At 54.1% G+C, this 21,927-nt stretch overlaps 1 protein-coding gene across 2 annotated transcripts in view; it reads left to right on the top strand.

The window, feature by feature from the left end:
• The first annotated feature begins 2,902 nt into the window (after positions 1 to 2,902).
• Positions 2,903 to 21,927, top strand: part of IGDCC4 (immunoglobulin superfamily DCC subclass member 4) — a 38,524-nt gene continuing 19,499 nt past the window's right edge. For both annotated transcript variants that reach the window (XR_008956126.1, XM_026478605.4), the window contains exons 1-5: positions 2,903 to 2,981; positions 11,823 to 12,167; positions 12,834 to 12,975; positions 19,646 to 19,782; positions 21,129 to 21,269. Coding sequence is in view for 1 of the 2 variants with exons in the window: in XM_026478605.4 (XP_026334390.3) it covers positions 2,912 to 2,981; positions 11,823 to 12,167; positions 12,834 to 12,975; positions 19,646 to 19,782; positions 21,129 to 21,269 (835 nt within the window). In the remaining variant the exon portion in view is untranslated. The remainder of the gene's footprint in view (positions 2,982 to 11,822; positions 12,168 to 12,833; positions 12,976 to 19,645; positions 19,783 to 21,128; positions 21,270 to 21,927) is intronic.

Raw genomic sequence — 21,927 nt, 5'->3', positions numbered from 1 at the left:
TTCCTGTGCCCTCAGACCACTGGGTTTCCACAGAGCGCGTTTCTTCCCTCACCGTCAGCTCTACCCTCCTTCAATTGTCAAGACCCAGGTCAACCATCTACAATAAACAATAGTTGTGTGAAGCCTTCTTCCTCACTCCCTCTCCCCACCACACAGTCCCTCCTCTTGTTCCCATTCTCTCTGCCTCCCTTCTCATGTCACTTAGGACACTACTGTCCCTGTGGGCAGTGACTTCTTTCTTTTATCTTGGCCCCCTGGCACCTACACAGCTCCAGGTCCTGCTCTAGCTGCTTGGAATTCAGCAGGGAACCCAGCAGACAAAAATCCCTGTCCTCATGAAGCTCTCATTCTGTTGAGTGAACAGACTAAGAATAAAATAATTAAAATGTAGAATATGTTAAAAAGAAGGGGGGTAAGGAGAAGGGGGAGGTTGTGAGGACAGGAGGGGTGGGGAGACAGAGTTCCAGACTGAACTCTAGCAAAGGTCTAGAGGATGGAGGGAGGGAGCTGACTACCATGGGGCTTCTCATCATAAAAAGAACTTTGACTTTTGGGGAGCCCGGGTGTCTCAATTTGTTGAGCATCTGAACCTTGATTTCAGCTTGAGTCATGATCTCAGGGTCCTGGGATCGAGCCCCTGGTGGTCACTCAGCAGACAGTCTGCTGGAGATTCTCTCTTTCCTTCTCCCTCTGCCCCTCCCCCTGCTCATGCTCTCTCTCTCCCTCTCTCATGCGCATGCTCTCGTGCTCTCTCTCTAAAATAAATAAATAATTTTTTTTTTTTTTAAGAAGGACTTTGGCTTTTGCTCTGAGATGGAAGGTACTGATGGGTTTTGAGCGGACATGTGACATGATCTTGTGCACATTTTAACAGGACGACTCATGCTGCATTGGGAAAAGACTGAAGGGCACAAGGACAGAGAAAAGAGACTTACGAGGGGGCTCCTGCAATAACCCAGGTGAGAGGTGATGGTACTTGGATCAGGTGATAGCAGGAATGATGGAGTTGCTAGGACCTGAGATGGGGAGACTGTGGGAGGCACAAGTTTAACAGGGAAGATCGGGGCTCCATTTTGAACATGTTAAATTGAGATGCCTATTAGACAGCCAATGGAAATACCGAGCAGGTGGTGGGATATATAAGTCTGGGGTTCAGGGGAGAAGGTCCAGGCTGAAAGTATTTGGGCATCTTCAGTATAAAGATGTCATTTAAGCTCTTTTCCTCCCTGGCTGCCTCAAGCCGGCCAGCATCATGAACGACAGCAACTATCTGGCCCACGAAGTTCATGACCAACAGACTACTTCAGCAGAAACAAGTGGCCACTGATGTTCTTCAGCCTGGAAAGGCAGAAATTCAGGAAAACTAGCCAAAACGTACAAGACTACACCAGACATCATCTTTGTATTTGGATTCAGAACCCATTTTGGTGGTGGCAAGACAACCGGCTTTGGTGTGATTTAGGACTCCTTGGATCCTGCAAAGAAAAATGAACCCAAACCTCAATTTGCAAGACACGGAACAGAAGAAGTAAAGATTCCACAGTGCCTTTATCTGTGGTGATGGTGCAGAGTTTTCATAAGAGAATTAATAAACCAAGAACTTGAAAAATAGATGTCATTTAAAGCCTTGATGACCAGATGAGATCACTAAGAGAAGCGAGTGGGAGTGCTCACCTAAGTCAAATGCTGCCGATGGGCCTGACAATAAATAAATATATGCCAGACTCTGTTAGATCGGCAAAGTAAGGGCCATTATTAAGGGTAACTAGCAACAAACGGGTAAGGCACCTGCCAGGTACAGGGACAAAATGGCTCTAAGTCATGAGAATACTGGAGACCTAAGGAATGAAAAATCATGGCATCTTGGTCTTGGAAGGCACCTTAAATAGGTCATTTAATCTGAGCTCCTCTCCCTATCCTAGTCTTAGAACAAGAAAAATTTGTGGCATTTTGAGGCAACCAGTCTGGCCAGTGCAGGGAAGGCATCATTGAAGAATGAGAGGGAAATGACCTTCTGAGTCCGAAAACCAGGGTTCTTATCCTATTATCTGCTGCTCGCTAGCCTCGTGTCCTCAGGCAAGTCACTTCACCTCCTCCATCCTCAGTTTCCCTGTGTGTAAAATGGGAGCAATCAAAACTTCCTTGTCCCTCCCAGGGTTGTAGAGAGGTCTAAATGCGGTAGTGCTTGGGGCAGAGTATGCTCTGCCCGGCTTGATTATTGCAAGAGCAGGAGAAGGAGGCCAGAGAAGTCTCCAGCTTGGAATGGTCATGGCAATGCGGCTGAGGAGGACACTGTCCTGTCCTCAGTGCATCTCCCGGTGCATATGTGCACTAACCAGGATTCAGGTCGGGATCTGGGCTGGAATGGACTGGGCTCCAATGGCAAGATGGGCCCGCGGGATGGAGACCTTGACTCTGCCTCCACTGAGCCTGGAACCGAGATGGAGGCGACCCTGAAGCAGCGACAGGGAAAAGAAACGGACACACCGAGGCAGAAAGAGACCCAGAAACAGGGAGTCCAAGAGACAGACCCAGAAAGAAGCGGCCCAACTGGGGCCCAAGGCGACCCAGACAGGGCGAGGCACCGGGGCGCAGACCCCGGCGGAGCACAGCCCCGCGCGGCGCGGGGTCACGATGCGCGGAGGCCGGGGTCCCCGGCGGGCCCGGCGGCCGCACTCGCTGGGCGCCCCCGCCCCGGCTGCTCGCCCAAGATGGCGATGGAGGGGCGGGCGAGGCGGCGGCAGCCCCGGCCCCCGCGCCGGCCCCCGCTCGGGCCCGGGCCCCCGAGGCCGCGCCCCCGCCCGCGGCGCCGCGCCTCCCCGGGCCACTGACGCCCGGCGCGCCCTCCCCCGGCGGCGGCGGCCCAGGCGCGGGGAGGCGGCGGCGGCGGCGGCGGCCCGAGCCGGGCCCCATGGCGCGGGGGGACGCTGGCCGCGGCGGCGGGCTCGTGGCGCTGACCTTCTGCCTGCTGGCCGCGCGCGGTAAGGGCGGGCGCCGCGGCAGTGGCGGGAGCGGCTGCGGCGTGTCGGTGCGCCCGCGCCCCGGGGCTGCGCCGGGCTGCAGGGGCTGGCGTGCGTCCCGGGTCCCGAGCGAGTGCGGGGCCGCGGGGCGCGGGCGGCCCGTCCCAGTGCCTCTGATGCCTGCGCTGGGGGGTCTGCGAGCTGCGGCCCGGGCGAGGGGGCGGCTGCGGCGCGGACTTGGCCGCAGGGGGTGTGTGTCCTTGGTTTGCGGAGTCTGGAGTGTGAGTGTGTGTGAGTGTGTGCGTGCGCGCGCTTCTCGGAGGGTGGGGACGGGGGGCTTCTGCGGGCGTACGTGTCCGCAGTGCGTGTCACGGTCGCGGCGTGGCATCGCGGGGCCGTGGCTGCGGGGTCGGTGGCTTGCACCGGGCGGGCTGTCTTGCCCGCGCGTGTCCCTGGGTTGAGAGTGTGTGAAAGACGAGGGGTGTGTGGGGGTGTGTGTGTCAGCACCTCCATTTGTGTCGAGATCGTGTGTAATTGTGTTTATGGGGCTGAGCTAATATTTGGCCTTGGCTTTTGGGGAGTGTCCTTGCCGGTGGTGGGGAGAACAGGACAGGAGATTCAGGATTGACTGAGGGTAGAGGTGATAAAACACTCAACTTTGCCCAGTGGGTGTGGTCCCTGGGGCTGGTTGGGGCGGGGGGGGGTGTAATGTCTCTCCCCCAACCCGTGGCTCGGAGCGGGCTGGGGGAGGGGGCAGGAAACCAGTTGCTTTCGTGGACTTGTCCAACACTCGCTCTCGGGATGGGACGCGTGTCACTCCTGCCCCACCCACCAGGGGCAGGTCAGGGAAGCGTTGACCAGGTCAGCAAGGCCTCCTTCCAGTCCCCCACTTCAGTGCCGGGTGGGGGTGGGGGTAAGAGAGTTATCCACTCTGGAGAAAGGGCTGGGGCTGGGGTGGCGGAATCCCAGTGCTCTTGCCTAGGGCTCCTTCTTCCACCCTAGCCCTCTCGCTTTCCGTGCTGTGTGCGTTTGGGGGACGGCCCTTGGGGAAGGTAGGTGGCAGGGCTGGGGAGGGGGATGGGCTGCCCGCTTTGTTCGCCTAGTTCTTGCCTTCCCTGCCGAGGGGGGAGCTGAGGATGTGTCCGGGGCGAGTCGGGGAGGGACTTGGAGGTGGGGGTGGGGAGGGGGATTTCTCTCCAGCTGCTGCGGCTTTCCAGAGAGACTCAGCCAGGCCACGTGGGAGGGAGGCAGGGACGGCGGAGAGGGGAAGGAGCCACCGTCTGGCCGGCCCCAGGCCCATCTCCAGGAAACCCAAACAGCGGGTGGGAAAGTGCCGGGAAATGCTCGGACCCCTTCTCTCCCGACAAAGACACGCCCCTCTCCAGCTCCGACTCGGAACTCGGGGTTGTCAGGTGAAGGGGGCGGGGAAGTGCGGGAGAGGCCTCAGTCCTCCAGGAGCCCAGGGGATTAAGAAATAGTTGTGCCTACCTTCTTAAGCTCTCCCAGGGGCCCCAGGAACCGGCTCAGGGTCACCCAGCCTAGCGGGATGAGGGCTGGGAACCGCTCTTATCACTATACTATACCGGTGGGGCCTCCTGAAAGGGGCTCAGTTTGCCTCAGAGACCTGGCCTCTCCCTGCTCTTGAGAGCACAAGGCAGGGGCAGGGCCGGAACTGGGGCTCCCTTGGCAGCAGTGTGCATGGCTAAAGCAGCGAGGCTACTGGCCCTCAGTCCCCCAAACCCTCCGAGTGTACAAAGCTTAGCAGGCCTGGGGACAGTCCTATAGAGTTCTGACTAGCTATCCTGATCTGGACCAAGGTCATTCATTCATTCATTCATTCATTCAACAAATATTTACTGAGCACCCTTTTTGACTAGCATGTGCTTGGTGCCTGGAATATAGTAAATAAGGAGGCAGCCCTTGTCCCTGGTACAGAGCTTGCATTCTGGTGTGGGGGAGACTGACAGGTGGTCCGGAAAGGTCAGGAAAGTCATCTTTAGGAAGTGATGAATAATTGAGCTCAAGGCAGAGGGTCAGCTAGCCCTGTAGAAGGAGAACGATGATGGGCAACGTCTTCCAGAGTGAACCACAAGCGTAGGCGCTCAGGGGTGACTTCGTTTAGACCGCTGAATGCAGCTCACTCTGGCTGGAGTGGAGAGCACAGGGCTGAGAGTGGGGGAGGTTGGAGCGGGATGGGACAGGGGCCATAGAGTGTCAACAGAGAAGGCTGAAGGGGGCTCCTGAAGGGCCTGATGATCCCCACCAAGGTTTTGGCCTGAAAGCCCCCCCCCCTGCCCCCACTGTGAGCCCTTGGCAAGTTTTAAGATCAGCTTTGCATCCGCTCACTGCAGCCAGTGTGGAGAATCAGTTGGACAGGGCTGCAGGCAGGAACTCCAGCTTTCTGGAAGGCTGTTGCGGTATTCCAGAAGAGAGGATGGTGGCAACAAGCGTCATGGCAGTTGGTGTGGCCAGGGTAGCTGGCTTCTAGAGGTATTTAGAATCAGTCGGATCTGAGGATAGACTGAGTTTGCAGGGGGTGGTGGCAAGGGGGAGGTACAGAATAATAGACGCTTAAGCAACCTGAACATGGCAAAACTCAGGGCTGGTGTCCCCCAACACTGCTCCAGCCAGGGTTTGGGAACTGGGGAGATTTATAGGAATGGGACTCCTGTCTGGCGGCGGTGGTAGAATGCTGAGTGCTGGTTTCATCAGTGTAAGACGTGGGGCTCTCCCCTCCACTGAATCAGAATTTGGGGGGGTGGGGATGCCAGAGGTCAGTAATAGGAAGGCTCCAAGAACATGAGAGCTGCTTTCTCCTCACCAGGAAACTCTCCCACACCCCATCTCTTTCTCGGCCCAGAGACTCAGAGGCCCACCTCCCTCCATTTGGGGCGGCCCTCTCTGACCCCATCTCCAGGTTAGGAAGTAGGTTAAAGAAGTTTCTTTTCATAGTGAATTTTATCCAGAAGTTTCCTAAACCTTCTTTGGTCCTTTAGGTATTTTCAGGGCCCAGTTCATCATGCGCTTTGTGTAAATTAGCAGTTCCTTTCTTTTCTCCTAAAGTTACCTCTTTCAAGTTAAGCTGTCTCACAACTGGAAGTGTCATCCAATGTCAGCACTGAAGGGAACTTAGAAATAATTTTTTTCAATTTTAAGTTTTTATTTAAATTCTAGTTAGTTAACATATATAATAAAATTGGTTGCAGATGTAGAACTTAGTGATTCATCACTTACATATAACACCCAGTGCTCATGACAAGTGCCTCCTTAATGCCCATCACCCACTAGCCCATCCTCCACCCACCTCCCTAGAAATAATTTTAGCATGAACCCATTTTCCAGATGAGAAAACTGAGTGACTTCCCAAAGTTGCATGGATAGGGACTGAGCTGGGGCTGGAACCAGGCTCCTGGCTCTGGGAGCCACACTTTCGCTGGATTTAGTACACAAATACCCAAGTTTAGTGTCTCTGCACCCCCTCCCCTGCACATGAGAAGTTTCCAACTTTGGGCTGGGCCTCCCTCAGTTGGTGTGTCTGGGCTCTGGAATTCACCCTTCTCCATTCCTCCCCACCTGCTACCTCCTGTTCGGCCTCCAGGGTTTCTGAGGTACAGCAACCAGACTTGACACCAAATTCCAGATGCAGAACAAATGTTATTACCAGGTGGGCCTGGGGGCTCCCAGCTCCCTGGGGTGAGGGGAGAGGAAAGGAGGAGTAAGAGCAGCTCTGAAGAAGGAGGACGCCAGCCCTAGCCTGGTGGGAGGAGGGTGATGGGAGCTGGGGTTGGGAGGAAAATCAAAGAGATAATGTTCTGGCCCTGACAGGCGGCGAAATAGAATCCTTGTCTTCTGGGCTAGCTGGGCTGTTGGTTATACCTCCCTGCTGAGGCCGAGGCACCTCTGGGTTTGAGGGGCTTTGGGGTCACTGAGGTTAGGGAAGCAGAGGCTCAGTAAGCTCTCTTTCAGATGCAGACCTAAGCATGTGAGCTGGTGCAGAGCCAAGACTTCTGGATGGTTCGATAAGAGGCTCATTACCTTGTCACATAGTTTGGAGGACAAAGTTCCAGCAAGTGATCAGAGCATACAGGGAGAGAAAGGTGGGCACAAGAGAAAGATATTTTGAATCCTATGCGCCATGCAACAGGAGAACGGGTGAGGTAGTGAGCTCCCCAGTCCTGGTAACCTTTAAGGACAAGAGTTCCTCTCAGTGTGAGTTTGCTGTTCTGTCTCTGTGCTTTTTAAGCATTTCATTAAATGTCTACTGGTCGCCAGATAGGCAGTTCCCACATGTATTATTCCCATCATGTCCAGCCCTTAAGGGAGTTCCTATAATTTTTACAGATAAGGAAATTGAGGCTTGGAAAAGCATAAGGGGCCATGTCTCCACATGTCCACGTATGTGTTCAAGGAATATTTATTGAGCATCTACTGTATACCAAGCGCTGTTTCAGAGACCGGAAATTTAGAAAGTTGACTAGTACATGATGCTGAGCTTGTTGCCTAATTGGGGAGAAAAGAAAGTGAAAAACCTAGAGTGATAACCGCAGTGGCCAAGGTGCCCAGGGTCCTACAGGGCAGAAAAAGGAGAGGCAACTCAGTCAGACCCTGAGATGGCATAGCTCCCGAGGGGAGAGGGAGCAGCAGGAGCAACGTGCAAGAGCAGTGGGCTTTCAGAGAGCTGAAAGTGGTTTGGTCTGGTGGGAACAGAGGGACGCAGGGATCAGGAGGTAGACAGGAGCTGAGTGCAGCTTTGCTGTCAGGTCCACTGACGCTGGGCCTCTCAGGATCACAGATGAAGGCAACTGCGTGGCCTTCCCTATGTCCCAGGCAACTGTCCCAAGCTCTCCTTCCAGCTGTTGGTGAGAGGGGATTAGCGTGTGGTAAGGGAGGCAGCCAAGGAGGGGGGTGGGGAGAGAAGTTTCTGGAAGACACTGACTTGGGTCTCTTGAGAAAAGAGAGTGATGATGGGGGTCATGGAGAACTGCCCCTACATTGAAAACAAGTTGTAAATCTGTTGGGCCCTGAAATTCAGACGTGACAAGGCATTGATGTTTGTGGCAAGCTGTTGGCTTAATGAAGGAGACGTCTAGACTTGGTTCCCCTCCTCCAGCCGCTGGCCCCTTTCCTGAGAGTTCACTGGAAAATGGAACCCCGGCTCATACCAGGTCCCACGAACCCCACGAAATAGCATTGAGCGGGCCTTGGGGCTCAGCAGCGAATCTCCTTTCTGTCTGGGTTCTAACTGGCCTCATAAAATCTAATTTATCCTGTAAGTGGGTAAAATAATCTGTTAGAAAAAGATTGAGAGATGGCCTCAGGCCTCCCAAGCGTAGAAGCTCTGTGTCTCTGACAGGGTCTCACCAAGGAGCCTGAGGAGAAGGAATTGTGGCAGAGGAGCCCCCCATTGAGGCAGAACGCTGGTGGGCAGCTAGTGTCCACCATGTCCCCAGTTCTGAGAAGGACTGCTGAGAACTGCTTGTGGGAAGGGCTTTGGGGGTCAGCCATGGCAGTGGGCTGGGGGTGGGCAGGAAAGGGGTGGTCAGGAAGCCACTGGAAAAACAAGGTGCACTCCTCAGAGCATCACTTTTACGGAAAGATCTGGTGGTGTAGGAACCTCCATTTACATTAAAAGAAGCACTGCTATGTAACAGCAGCATGCAAGATGTGCCAAAGGTTTAAAAATCAAAACGTTTGGGGCAGTCAGCAAGCCTCCCGCGTATGCTCCCCTCTGCTACTGGGAGAATTTTGGTGAAAATGAGGAAAGTGGAGACTTCTCCTTTTCAGGCTGGGGAAACTGAGGCTGAAAGGAGGAAAAGTAGCAGGCCCAAGGCCATATAGCGAATGACCCAGAAGGACCCTGACTCCAGACCAAGGCTTGTCCCCGCCATACCCTGTTGTCCATTTAGGCAGGAGGAAGGATGGCTAAGGGACCTGCATGCAAGTGGCTTTGTGATAGGAAACACATAAAGCTCCCTCACGAAGGGCTGGCACTGGCGCTGAGCCGGGGCGGTGGGGGGGCACGTCCTGGGCGCAGAAGTTGGGCTGGGCACTGCGGCAGAGAGGACCCTCTGTCTCCTCAGTGCTGGATTCATCCCCAGAAGGTCAAAGGACAGTTTCCCCAGGCTGTTTCCCAGGGAGATGAGATGCCCCCACCTCTTTCTGGCCCTCAGTTTCCCCACTTATATACAGTGAGGAATCTCACGCTTCCAAGACATTTCCACCACCACGGTCTTCTCCGAGGGGGAACCCCGGTTCCCTCCACGTCTACATCCCTGTTGGTTTCCCTGTGCTCTCTTGTTGGGTGCTCAGCTCCTCAGAGGTGGGGAAGCCAGACATCTGCTGATCCATGAATATTCAGGAAGGGAATCGGAGCCTCCTCTGGCCTCTCTGGCTGCCGTCCTGCCCGCCAGAGCCCAGGCTGCTGACATACCCAGCAGCTGCTCAGGCCCCAACTGTTCACATTGTTTGTCCAGCACGGCGGGGATTTTCCAGGCCCCGACGTGCTTTGGGGGGCGGGGAGGCCGCCGGAGGGCTCCGGGATTCGTGTCATGTGGGGCTTTTCTCCCCTGAAGTGCAAACGGACTGCGCAGCGGCTGGAAGCAGGCGATTGGAAGCCGCTGGGCCGAGAGCCCGGGCTTGCCTTCCCCTACCCTGTGTTTGAGTCACAGAAGCGGCGGCCTCAGAGGTAGAAGGGGCTGGTTGTTAAGAACAGTAATTAACATTAACATTAACATTAGTACAAGAAAAGAAAAAAACCCACTTTCATTAAAAAAACCCCCACCAAACACTTGTTCAGTTTATGAAGTGCCTTTAAAGCGTGAGCTCCCGTCCCTTGGCTGACAGTGCCGACATCCGTCATCTTGTTCACTCCTCACAGGCTTGGTAGCGTCGTCTTCGTTTTACAGATGTGGAAACTAAGGCCCAGAGAGGTGAGGTGGCTTGTCACACTGCTGGGAGGTGGAGCAGGAGACTGATCTAGATCTTCCGCCCCAAGGTCAGGTGCTTTCTCCACCCAGCAGACAGCCCCAGGCGATGGGAGCGCCAGTGTGGTTCCCCGTCAGGGCAAGGCCGGCCTCTCGCTGACCCAGTAGAAGCGCCGGGCCGGGCGAGCCTGGGAGGTGCCGGCAGAGCCTTCCTGATGAACGAGAAAGGAAGGCCGGCCGGGCCCCCACACTGTCGGTCCTTCGCACCGTAGTGTCAGAGCCCCGGCTTCTGCTTGGCCTCCTTATCTCTTTGCCGCTCAGTCTTGCTTTTCTTTAGGAGTGCTGGGAAGAGAGCCTGGGGACAGCCGGGGGTTCTACGTGTGCGCGTAGATACGTCCGGGTTTTGACAAGTATGGCAGAAACTGGGGTACGTGTTCGGGTGTGGAAGGTCATGTCGACAGTTTGTACGTGTGTCTAGGTGGTGTTCTGTCGGTTTGCTCAGGAATAGGGATGTCCGGGTATGATTATCCACTGACTCGTCCTAACATCCTAGAATCTCACACAGCACCTGCTACGTCGGAGTAAAACTGAAGTCCAGAAGGAGAAGTGACTGGCCCAAGGCTGCCCAGCTACACGGTGACAGAGCCAGGCCCAGGACTGAGGGCTGCCTGATTCCCAAGCCATTCGGCTTTCTGCACGCCCTCCCGGGGCTGTCTGCCCGGACCTGCCTCGTAGTGAGGACGTGCCGCTGTACTCACCTCTGTCTTGGGTTCGCTCTCAGATGTGCCATTCTGCCTTTGAGCCAAGGGTCAGGCCAGAGGATGAGAAGGGACCTCGGGCCGCTGAGCTTGTATGGGACAGGGAGGTAGACACAACTGGGAGAACCAACCATTTCTCTGTGAATAATGGCTACTGGGCCGTGTTGAAATGTTGGTTAACGTGATAGGGATTGGCGTTTGTGTGTTTTTGCCTTGGCCGCAGGATGACATTCCCTCCCTCCATTTCCCCTACTCTCCCCTTTGTGGCAGGGGCAGTGCTGACCTGCAGGTTTTTGTAGGGCTCCTGGCTTGCTGGGGGCCCAGGGAAAGTGAGGGGTAGGAAGGAGTGCCCAGCCCCGCCTGCCCCCCAGGCACAAGAGGGTTGGGTGATCGTGGTCAAGATGATCTGTAAGGTTTACAGGACCTTACTGAGCACCAATTCTGTGCCAGGCCAGGCACCGCGCTGTGCTCCTTTCACACCCCGAGTCTCGCAACAGCCCTAGGAGGAAACAGTTCCTGGGTCCTTTGTAATTGCGATACAGTTCGTACACCACAGAATCCACCACTTAAAGTATACACATCAGTGGTTTTGAGTATGTTCACGAGGTTGCACAACCATCGCCACTGTCGAATTCCAGAACATTCCTATCACCCCAGAAAGAAACCTCATCTCCTTTCGCCATCGCTCCTCATTCTTCCCTCTCCCCAGGCCCTAGCAGCCATTAATCTACTTTCTGTCCCTGTGGATTTGTGTCTTCTGGACATTTCATAGAAATGAGATCATATAACATGTAGCATTTTGTGACTAGCTTCTTTCGCTTAGCAATAGCTTTTAAAGTTCCTCCACGTACTTCATTACTTTTGATGGCTGAATGAGATATTTATTTATTCACCAGGTGATGGGCATGTGCGTTTTTTCTCCTTTTTGCCTATTATGACGAATATTGCTAGGCGCTGTGTTTTTTGGTGGATGAGGAAACTGAGCTGCCAGGGAAGGTGGGCACGGAGAAGAGCCGCAGATCGCCCAAGATCACAGGCGGTAGGGGCGGAGCCAGGATCCAGACTCGGGTCTCTCCATGAGTGAGCTGCCCCAGCCCCTGGGTGGGTGACTCAGGATCTGGAGGCTGTGGGAGGTGGGAGGACACACACTGATGGCCCTGGGGCCTGCCCTCTCTGTGCAGGGGAGCTGCCGTGGCCCCAGGAGACGACCGTGGAGCTGAGCTGTGGTGCGGGGCCACTGCAAGTGATCCTGGGCCCAGGGCAAGCTGCAGTGCTGAACTGTAGTCTGGGGGCTGCCGGACCCCCCACCAGCACCACATGGAGCAAGGACGGAGGCGCCCTGCCAGAGCACGACCACCTGCGCCTGCTACCCAATGGCTCCCTGTGGCTGTCCCAGCCGCAAGCACCCGATGGCAGTGACGAGGCAGCTCCCGGGGCCTTAGAGGTCATTGAGGGCAGCTACTCCTGCCTGGCGCATGGCCCCCTTGGAGTGGTGGCCAGCCAGGCTGCGGTGGTCAAGCTCGCCAGTAAGTGCCTGCATTGGGGGCTGAGCTGAGAACCAGGAGGCCGGGGGGGGGGTGTGGGCTCCCCATTAACTCCTTGCACATAGGCCTGCCTCTTGAGCCCACTCCCCTTTCCCTGCCTCTCGTCCCACTCAGTAGGTCCCTTCTGGTATGGCTACCTTCTTCCCACCTCTCCTCTTCTTCCTCCTCCTTTTAGTTCCCTGTGAGTTTGAGAGTCTAGGTTGTGCTTTCCTCCAGGAAGCCTGCCAGAAAGGCTTGTAAGAGTGTGGGGCCCTGGAGCAGGTGGAGTGCCTGGTGTCAAGCCCCATCATCTAGCCCACCCCCTCGGGAGTTCTCAAGAGGCATCGATCACCATGAAATAATTTTAGGGCAGGAGAAAATGCCCATCTTACTGCAGTCTGACCTTCATGGTGATGTTAGGCGTGGGGCGTTGCAATCCATTCTGACCCGGCGTCTGACCAGTAATCACCACTTTTTATCCCCTTGCTGTCTCTCCAACTGTCTCTGTTGGCTGGAATTTGCCCTGCTTGTGTTTCTGTCCCCCCGCCCCACGTGTCTGTGTGTGCGCTCCTACGGGCATATGTGTATGTGGGTTTCACCGTGTGCGCCCCCTCTCTTTCCCGCGCTCCTCCCCTGCCCCTGCCCGCGTCCCGCCATCCTCGCCCCCAGCGCTCGCAGGCTTCTCTCTGCACCCGGAGTCTCAGGTGGTGGAGGAGAATGGGACCGCTCGGTTTGAGTGCCACATTGAAGGGCTGCCGGCGCCCGTCATCACCTGGGAGAAGGACCAGGTGCCGGTGCCTCAGGAGCCTCGGTGAGTGTCCTGTGGGGGGCTGGGGAGTGGGTCCGGGGGGGCTGACCAGAGAGGGCGCCGGCTTGTGCTCGGGAACCAGGATTCTTAGAGCCGCGGTGCCTCCATTTGCCCAGACTGGCTTAGGAGCCAACCACGGCCTGGCTCTCGGCTCACCGAGACCCCAAAGAGAAGCTGGGCAAGAGGTTTTGTTCCCTGCCAAGAGTGCCCACTCAGCCACGGAGCTCGGGTAGAGTCGTGATAGGGCCCTTCAGAGCTTACCTAGTCCAACCGCTTGCCTCACTGAAGAGGAGACTGAGGCCAGAGAGCAGCTGTGCTTTGTCCAAGGCCACACGGTGAGTCAGTGGCAGGAAGTTTGTTGTTGGTTAAGAGCAGAGTGCGGAGGCTGCCGGGAGGCTTTTCTCTCTGCAGGGCTCCTCTGGAGGTGCTACCCAGGGTGCACCAGCTCTCTTGTCTCTCAGTTCCACCCCATGGGTATCTGCTGTAGGGTTATGGAGGTCCTTCCCATTTTCCCCTCCTCCCTCCCCATAAAGGTAGCAGGTAGGTGGCGCAGTCCCAGGGGAGAGTTTCGGGGTGAAAGAGAAACAGAAGCTAGAGCCAGGACTTGACCCTTACTGCGGCAGGAGCAGAAAGCGCGAGGCTCGGTCGCTTCTGTGGACTCTGAGCTGGTCTCAGGACACGGCTGTCACCCTGTGGATTCTTACCTCTTTGGAGATGTAAGTCCGAGGCCCCTCCCAGCCACCCCCCACCCCCAGTCTCTGACTCCATCTATCTAGCTGTAGTTACCAGCTCGTTCGCTCTCATTCTCTCCTGCTGGAGGTGGGGTTCTGTGGGCTCAGAAACACTGGTTTCCAGGTCTCCCTGCCCTGAAACTAACTTGTCTTGAGTGTGTTAAGTTGTCCCGGCTCCTCTGACTTTTGCCCACATCTAGGTGGGGGGGAAGGTATAGGAGAAACTTCTGGGTAGCAAAGCCACAGGGCACATCCCTGGGAGGGAGGAAGAAGGGCAGGGGGTCAAGCTGCTGATTTGGATGATGGTTTAGCCTGTTGCTCCTTGCAGGGGCCCTTCTCACTCAGCTTCATTCTCCCCATCTATAAAATTAAAGGAAAAGAAAAAAATGAAGGGGTTGGATTAGATCACTGTTCTTTGGAGAACATTAGTCATTAAAGGTGCTTCTCGAGAAAAAGTATTCTGTGGTCAAATAACGTCGGGAAAACTGCCTCTAAATCCCTTTGTTGGAGTTGACAAGGCTCTGAGAAGTCCTGTACAGAAAGCTGTTAAACTTGTTGAACCAAGCACTTCCTAGACTCATCTGCCCACAGCTCCTTTTGCTACAACCCCGTTAACATCCCATGAATGAGCATGAGCGTTCTAGGGAGCGACCTTGGAAGCGCTGACCCAGCCTTTCTAGCACTGAGCCTTGCAAATGTGGGCCCCCTGCTGCTGTCCGGTTGGTGCTTCCTGGGAGTTGCTGAGTGAGAACCAAGGGAGAGCCCACTCCTGGCAGCCCCCAGAGAGAGTAGGAGAGAGCAGAGAAGTCGCCCCGTGTTGAAAGACATGATAGGCCCCACTTAATGAGAGCTGTTTTCTCACTTAATCCTTCCCATCATCCTTCAAGGTAGGTATTTCTTATTTTCCATATTTTTCTCTATTTACTTTTAGTTTATATTCCTGGAAGATGCCTTTTCACATTCATGTAAGCAAAACAGAAGAAACAGTCATCACCCATAGAAAGCCTCTGTTAGTTTTGATGTCTATCTTCTGGAATTTCCCCCTATATGTTTATAAATACGCTCTTTTAAAATTTGGATTATATTGTACACACTGGGGTGTCTGTTTGTTTGTTTTAAGTAAACTCCCAGTGTGGGGCTGGAACTTACGACCCCCTAGATCAGGAGTCACGTGCTCTGTCTACTGAGCCAGCCAGGTGTGCCCATACTGGGTCTTTTTGCTCAATCACTGTTTTTCCAAAACAAAAATGGGATTATAGAGCAACTTCTCCTCTTTTCTCACTTAACACGTCGTGAGCACCTTCCCAGGTCTGCGTACATGGTTATGGCAGATATTATTATCTGGATTGTGAAGAGAGAGAACCGAGGATCGGAGACAGAAGGAACCTGGCCCAGGTCACACAGCTAGGACACGGAGCGTGGGATGCCAGGGGTCTGCCCCAACGACACACACGCCTCTTGTGATTCGGTGGTTGGGGTGGGGAAGCTGCAGGCTCCAAAGAAGTTCATGCCACAGATGGGCTTAGAGGTCAGGCGGTCCAGCCGTGGCTCCGAGCAGAGGAGTTACTCCCCCCAGAGTTTCCCGGCAAACGGTAGGGCTCCGTCGCCTCCCCACATCTAGCTCGGGCATCATTCGATGAAGCCACAGGCCTCTCCCAGAAGTCTGGAGCTGCCAGTTCCTGGGCTCTGGGAGTGTTTGCCCCCAAGTCCTCTGAAAAGTGATCCTTTGCTATAAATAAGCCAGGCTCACATGTCGCAGCACATTGTGTGGGGGAAATAAAGAAATGTGTCTAAAACAGCAACTTGATTATGCCCAAGGTATGTATTGTCACACATGCCCAGATATAGGACGCGTACAAATATGCGATTCGTAAACGCAGTGCCGTGGTCGGGAGACTGCGTGCCTCTTGTTGGGGGCCGTACGCACATGCGGTTAACTAACGCACTCTGTCGAGGGGTAGGTGCATGGTTTTGGAACTGGTGGTGAAGACTAGACCCCAAGGCAATTCCCTGGTACTTAACACTAATTTCTAACGATAGGAGGTCATTTTCCCTCCACGGGAACCAGTAATCAATGAGAGCAATGTTTCCCAAATCCCAGGCATTCACAAACCCCCTTTATAGTTTCGGCCACTCCTAAGCCATTTATTCAATCGCTTGCTTAATACATTTCTTTAAATCAGCTCTCTTCTGTAACTTTAATGCATACTAAAAAGGAACATTATCTCACTGCAGTAACATGGAAAACCAGCAACACGAACTATAAATATAAGGTAGCCATAAAAGTAAACACATAACCGCTTGAAATCATAGAAAAATGGGCGTCCGGGTCCGCTTGAAATCATAGAAAAATGGGGGTCCAGGTCCGCTTGAAATCATAGAAAAATGGGCGTCCGGGTCCGCTTGAAATCATTTTTGTCATCACCATTCACTCGCACTTTAAAAACGTGCCACGAAGGGACCTCAGTACCGTGGGCTACCTAGTCCAGTCTTCTGCCCTACCCATCTCGCAAAGCTCAGGGGTCTGTCAGCCTCGTGCGACCCTCGGCCAATGGCCCTTTTCCCTAGGTGGATCTCTGAAGGGCTCAGGGTGGGGGCTCCTTGGCCCCTCTGAAATTCAGAGCAACTGTGTCATTTCCACTGTGTTCTTTTTTTTTTTTTTTTTTAAGTAATCTCTACACCCAACATGGGGCTCAAACTCATGACCCCAAGATCAAGAGTTACGTGCTCTCCCAACTGAGCCAGCCAGGCGCCCCTCTGCTGTGTTCTTGAATCCCTGGTTCCAAGTGACCTTTTGGGGATGGGGCCCCAAGCTCAGGCTTGGAAAGAACATGATCCTTTCCTTTTGGACAGAGGTTGCTTTTCATTCTATCAGTAGCTATTTTGTTTTATTTGAAATTTGAATTAATTGTAAAATAATAAAACATACCAATTTAGTGGGGAAAAGTCACCTACCAACTGGACACAGACAGTTGTTACTATTGTGATTGTTTCCCCCCCAGTCTTTTAAAATAGGTTTACAGTTTATATCATTGTAAACGTGTGTTTAGAATCTGTGATTCGTGGATAGTGTTTATGTCCATTATCTAATGTGAGCTCATAACATAGTAGGGCCGGGGCTGTGAAGAAGGTAGGACAGAATTATTTAACCCATTTTTCAGATGAGAAGCCTGAGGCCCACTCGTGGGATGTCGCTTGGTACAATCACATCTTGCCGGAACCGGCTCTGCCCTGTGTCGCAGCTTCTTCCGTGTTAGAGCCAGCGTTCCCACCACAAAGTGTTCAAGGGCGTGCTTTTTTCAATTTCAATTTTTATTTTTTATTTTTTTATTTATGTTTTAAAGATTTTATTTATTCAATTTCAATTTTTTAAAAGTTTTCTATTTCCAAACTAATAAGTATTCAAAAAATTTTTTTGAATACAACAAATAAGCATTCCCAGTAATCACACTGCCAGAGAAAATCTCCCTGAATGATGTGAGCTTTACCGCCCTTGACTCTCCCTGTGCACATCCTAACATATCATTTATCTCGTTTCCAAACATAGAACTGCTTCATAAACACTGTTTTGTGACTTTTCCCCCCACTAACCAATATATCTTGGACATCTTCCCAAGGACAGAGCTTCTAAAAACACATTCTAACAAAACAGAACAGATTTTAGATGAACACTAAAAGTGGTTCCATCCCAACTCTGTTGGCTGCAGTGACAGCACCACATCTGAAGAGAGGTATCCCTTTTTTCCTTCCCTGCTTCCTCCCTCCCTCCCTCCTTTCCCACATAATAAGGAAATGATCCTTGTCAAAGGAGGTATTGGCTCTTGGGGACCTGGAGCACAATTTCCATGGAAAGCCTGGGAAACTTTGGGGTTAGGTAATGTGGGTTGCTCTGGTGGGAACCCTGCAGGCAAGGTCAGCGGGCTAGACTGAGGAGGAAGAAGGGTCTTGGAGGCGGAGTTTATTAGGTGGAGGAGACCTGGATGGAGATGGGGGTCTTGTTTCCCAGCCGGGTTCTGCTTGTCCTTCCCCACTTGTGCTTTTCCATCAAATTTTCCTGGCCCAGGATTTTACCTCCCACCACCTTTTGCTTCCATGTCCCTTCCCCCCTGCTGACCCCAGCACTGATATGGGCAGCTGCTGGAGCTGAGGGTAAGACACTGGGGCAGAGGTGCGGTTTGCCTGTGAGATGAGGGAGGGAGGGAGTGAAACAGGTTTATGTTCGTTCTCTTAGTCTTTGGGCTACAGCAGGTTTCCAGGCCTGTGGCCAGAATTTTCTCCCAACACCCTTGAGCTAGTTCTTCTCTCCTGTGTTTAAATTGTTTCATACCCCGTTTCCCCATGAGCCAAGGGACCTTCACCAAGCACGCTGCTGTCCCATTCCCTCTCCACCCTTGGCCTAGCCAACATCCAGGGACCAGCACCATTTGCTCTATTGAGAAACTGGGACTCTTGACCGGGAGCTAACAATGCAAGGATCCTAGGTGAGGATTCAGGAAGAAACCCCACCCCCCCACCCCCGCACTTGGGCGAGAACTTGCTTCACTTACCACCACCCCAGTGTCCTCTGCAAGGACACAGCCTTGCACTGTCTCCCAAGCAAGGGCTCCAGACTTTCTAACCTGAGCCGCTTTCCAACCCTCTAACCAAGAGGGCAGAGAATACCACCTTCATCCATCTGACCCCTCCTAAGTAGTGCATGTGTTGACTGGGTCTTCCTGTGGACCCTTCCTGGGCATTCTTAGCCATCTGATGGCTGCTGAGACAGGCAAGTGGGAAGGACATGGGATTTGGCTCTGGAAGACCTGAGTTCAAGTTTTAACACTGCTCCGGCTGTGAGTCCCTGGGAAAATAACGCCCCAGTGCTTCTTTTTTTTTTTTTTTTTTTTTAAGATTTTATTTATTTATTTGACAGAGACAGAGACAGCCAGCGAGAGAGGGAACACAAGCAGGGGGAGTGAGAGAGGAAGAAGCAGGCTCTCAGTAGAGGAGCCTGATGTGGGGCTCGATCCCAGGACTCCAGGATCACGCCCTGAGCCGAGTAGTAATGACTGAGCCACCCAGGCGCCCCCGCCCCAGTGCTTCTGAGACTTTGTTCTGTCACCAGTAAAATGGAGGTTGTGATGCCCTCTATCTCTTCAGATTGTTTGGAGGGTCAGATGATATTCTGTGAATAAAAGGGAGTTTTATCAGGGAGGGGAGAAGTATTATAGGCAGAGGGCAAATAGATTCACACTGTATAGAAGGCTCTATGATAAAAGTAAGTCTCTCACGGTCCGCCCCTGGGATCCCAGGTCCCCGCCCCAGAGACAACCCCCATTACCCGGGACGTTCTGTGCAAGCATGTAAGTGTGCACATCCCCACACACCGTTCTGCACCAAACACACGTTGGAGATCGTCCCATTTCAGCCCACGTGGAGCCGCCTCCTTCTTCACAGCTGCCTAGCATTCCACTGTGTGACCGTTCCCAAACCGACTTAGCTAGTTCCCACCCCACGGACGGACACTTGCATTGTTTCCAGTCTTCTGCCATTGCCATCGCAGTGCTGGAGTGAATATCATTAAACAGGTTTTTGTGTACATGTCTGGGACTATCTGGGATAGAATCCTCGAAGTGGTGTTGCTAGGTCAAAAGGCACGTGCAGAGTGGATTTTAATATATTACCAGCTTGCCCTTGAAGGAGGGTGTATCGATTGGCATGGCCACCAAGACAGGAGTACTTTCCCCCCATTCCTTCATCCACATAGGGTGTGAGTAAACCTCTGGATCTTTGCCAGCCTGGTGGGTGAAAATGGTATCTCACAGCTTTAATTTGCATTTTTTAAATTATGAATAAGGCTTGAAAGTAAGATGTTGGAGGTAGTTCAAGCTGGAAGGGGGGGGCAGGACAGCTCCCTGCGGAGCTCCTGCCCACCTCACAGGTGCCCTCTCCCCCTTCCCAAGGCTCATCACTCTCCCCAATGGGGTCCTCCAGATCCTGGACATCCAGGACAGTGACGCAGGCTCCTACCGCTGCGTGGCCACCAGCTCCGTGAGCCAGCGCTTCAGCCAGGAGGCCGTACTCAGCGTGGCCCACAGAGGTAAGGGGGCAGGCTGGGCAGGGAACCCTGGGGCTTTCTGGCATCAGCCACTCAGAGCTGGCAGGCGCCTCCTGAGGTCCAAGTTCTGCCTTCAAATTGCCATTGGGCAGATGCGGTGTGGCCCAGAGAAGGCAGAACCACCCAGGGAATCAGAGACAGAGCGGGAGCTGGAACCCCAGACTCCAGGCTCCCAGTTCAGGGCGTCTTCCAGCAGAGGCTCTGTGCTCCCTAAGGTTGGGTGGGGCATCCTGGGCTAGGGACGAGGGTGGGGGAGGGAGGAGGGGACGTGTCTGAAGAGGGGTATTAGGAACCCCTGATCCCTGCCCTTTGGATTTGCCCCTTGCTGCTGGCTGGACACTGCACATCTGGTTCCCTGCAGTCTGGCGCTCCTGTCCTCTCCATTTCTCTGAAAATTTCCTGTCCCAGTGTGATGCAGTAGGAAGGGCACACACACGGTTTGGGGTCGGAAAGACCTGGTTTGAATCCTGGCCTCTCTGCTTACCATCTGTGTGACCCTGGGCCGTTATCAAATGTCTAGCTCAGGAGGGCTGTGGGAATTAGCTGAGATAAGAGTGGAAAAGTGTCTGGCACCTGGCACGTGCTCAACAGCTCTTAGTGCAGGCCTCCCCAAGGGCCTCTCGCTTGTCTTCCTCTGCCATGGCATCTCCTCCCCCACCCTGCCCTTCTGCACACCTCTTCCCATCCCCCTCATCCCTCCCACCTCCACTCCACCCTGTTTGCCTGTGGTTTAGCCCATAGGCAGGTCTGGGAGTCTAGTTCCCTCTCCCTCCTGAGCTGGGGAGTCTCTGTCTCCGCCTGCTGGACAAACTAGGTATTCCCCTTGCTGAACCACGGGCCAGGGTCACAGGGAGAACTTGGCCGGGAATCAGTGCTCAGGGAGCTGCCGAGCTGGTGGAAACTCGAGCCTACCTCCTACCTTTCCCACAGGGAAACCCAAACCCCTTTGGAGAAGGGACTTGCCCAAGGTCACACTGCCTTAATGGCAGTGCTGGAACCAGAAACTATGACTGTTGACTCCAACTCTAGGCTCCAAGTCTGCTCATGACCCTGATGGTCCTCTGCCTGGAGGGTGGGTTCCATTTGGCAGGGAAGAATGGGGATGGTATGCCAGAGGCCAGGTTATTCCTCTCCTGGCTCCAAGAGAAAGAGCTCTGAGTTCCAGTCCCAGCTCTGCCGAACTATGCAGCTGCTTTCCCCATCCGTCAGATGAAACCCTGGCTGTTCCTGCCTCACCTGCCTCACCAGGTGACTGTGAGCATCAGGTGAGGGACTGCACATAAAGACACCTAATGGTAAGGCTGCTTGCTGGCCTGCCCTCTCCCCAGGGTCCCTGGCGTCCACCAGGGGGCAGGATGTGATCATTGTGGCAGCCCCGGAAAACACCACCGTGGTTTCTGGCCAGAGTGTGGTGATGGAATGTGTGGCCTCCGCTGACCCCACCCCTTTCGTGTCCTGGGTCCGACAGGGTAAGTGGAGGGAGGGGACCCGAGGGCATGGGAAAGGAGGGTGTGGCATCTCATGTGTCCCCAAGTTGGGAAGCTATAAGGGTGACCGTTCCATGTGGTCGGAACTCCTCTCCCAGGGTGGAGTGTGGGTGGGGGGACCCGGACAGACTTAGGCATCAATCTGGGTAGTACGTTTCGTTTATGAAGCACTTGGCCTCTGCCACTCACAAAATCGTCACTGAGACCTTATTTAGGGTGCGCTCAGCGGTGTTGCAGGTGAATGTGTGAGAGCTAGAGTCAGGCGAATGCGGGCCTCCGCCACCGGTCTGCAGAGCTGCCCCTCGGTCCGCTCAGATGGCTGCTGCCTTGTGTCCTTGGCTTCGTGCTGGGCACAGTGAACTCATAGATAAAACACACACCCAGGAAGAGAGGTCTGACGGTATCGGGCCACAAGAGCTAAGTGCCAGGCGTATCGGGCCGCAAGAGCTAAGTGCCAGACGTATCGGGCCGCAAGAGCTAAGTGCAGGCGTATCGGGCCGCAAGAGCTAAGTGCAGGCGTATCGGGCCGCAAGAGCTACGTGCCAGGCGGGACTGCCTGCAGCAGCTGCTATCAGGGTGGGGAGGCTGCTGGCTACACATCACTCTGCCGTCTACTGAGCGCTCAGCCCGCCCTCCTGCC

Source organism: Ursus arctos, unplaced genomic scaffold (genome assembly GCF_023065955.2).
Source record: "Ursus arctos isolate Adak ecotype North America unplaced genomic scaffold, UrsArc2.0 scaffold_28, whole genome shotgun sequence".
In the NCBI taxonomy this organism is placed as follows: Eukaryota; Metazoa; Chordata; class Mammalia; order Carnivora; family Ursidae; genus Ursus; species Ursus arctos.
This window is presented reverse-complemented; position numbering and strand designations above follow the sequence as displayed.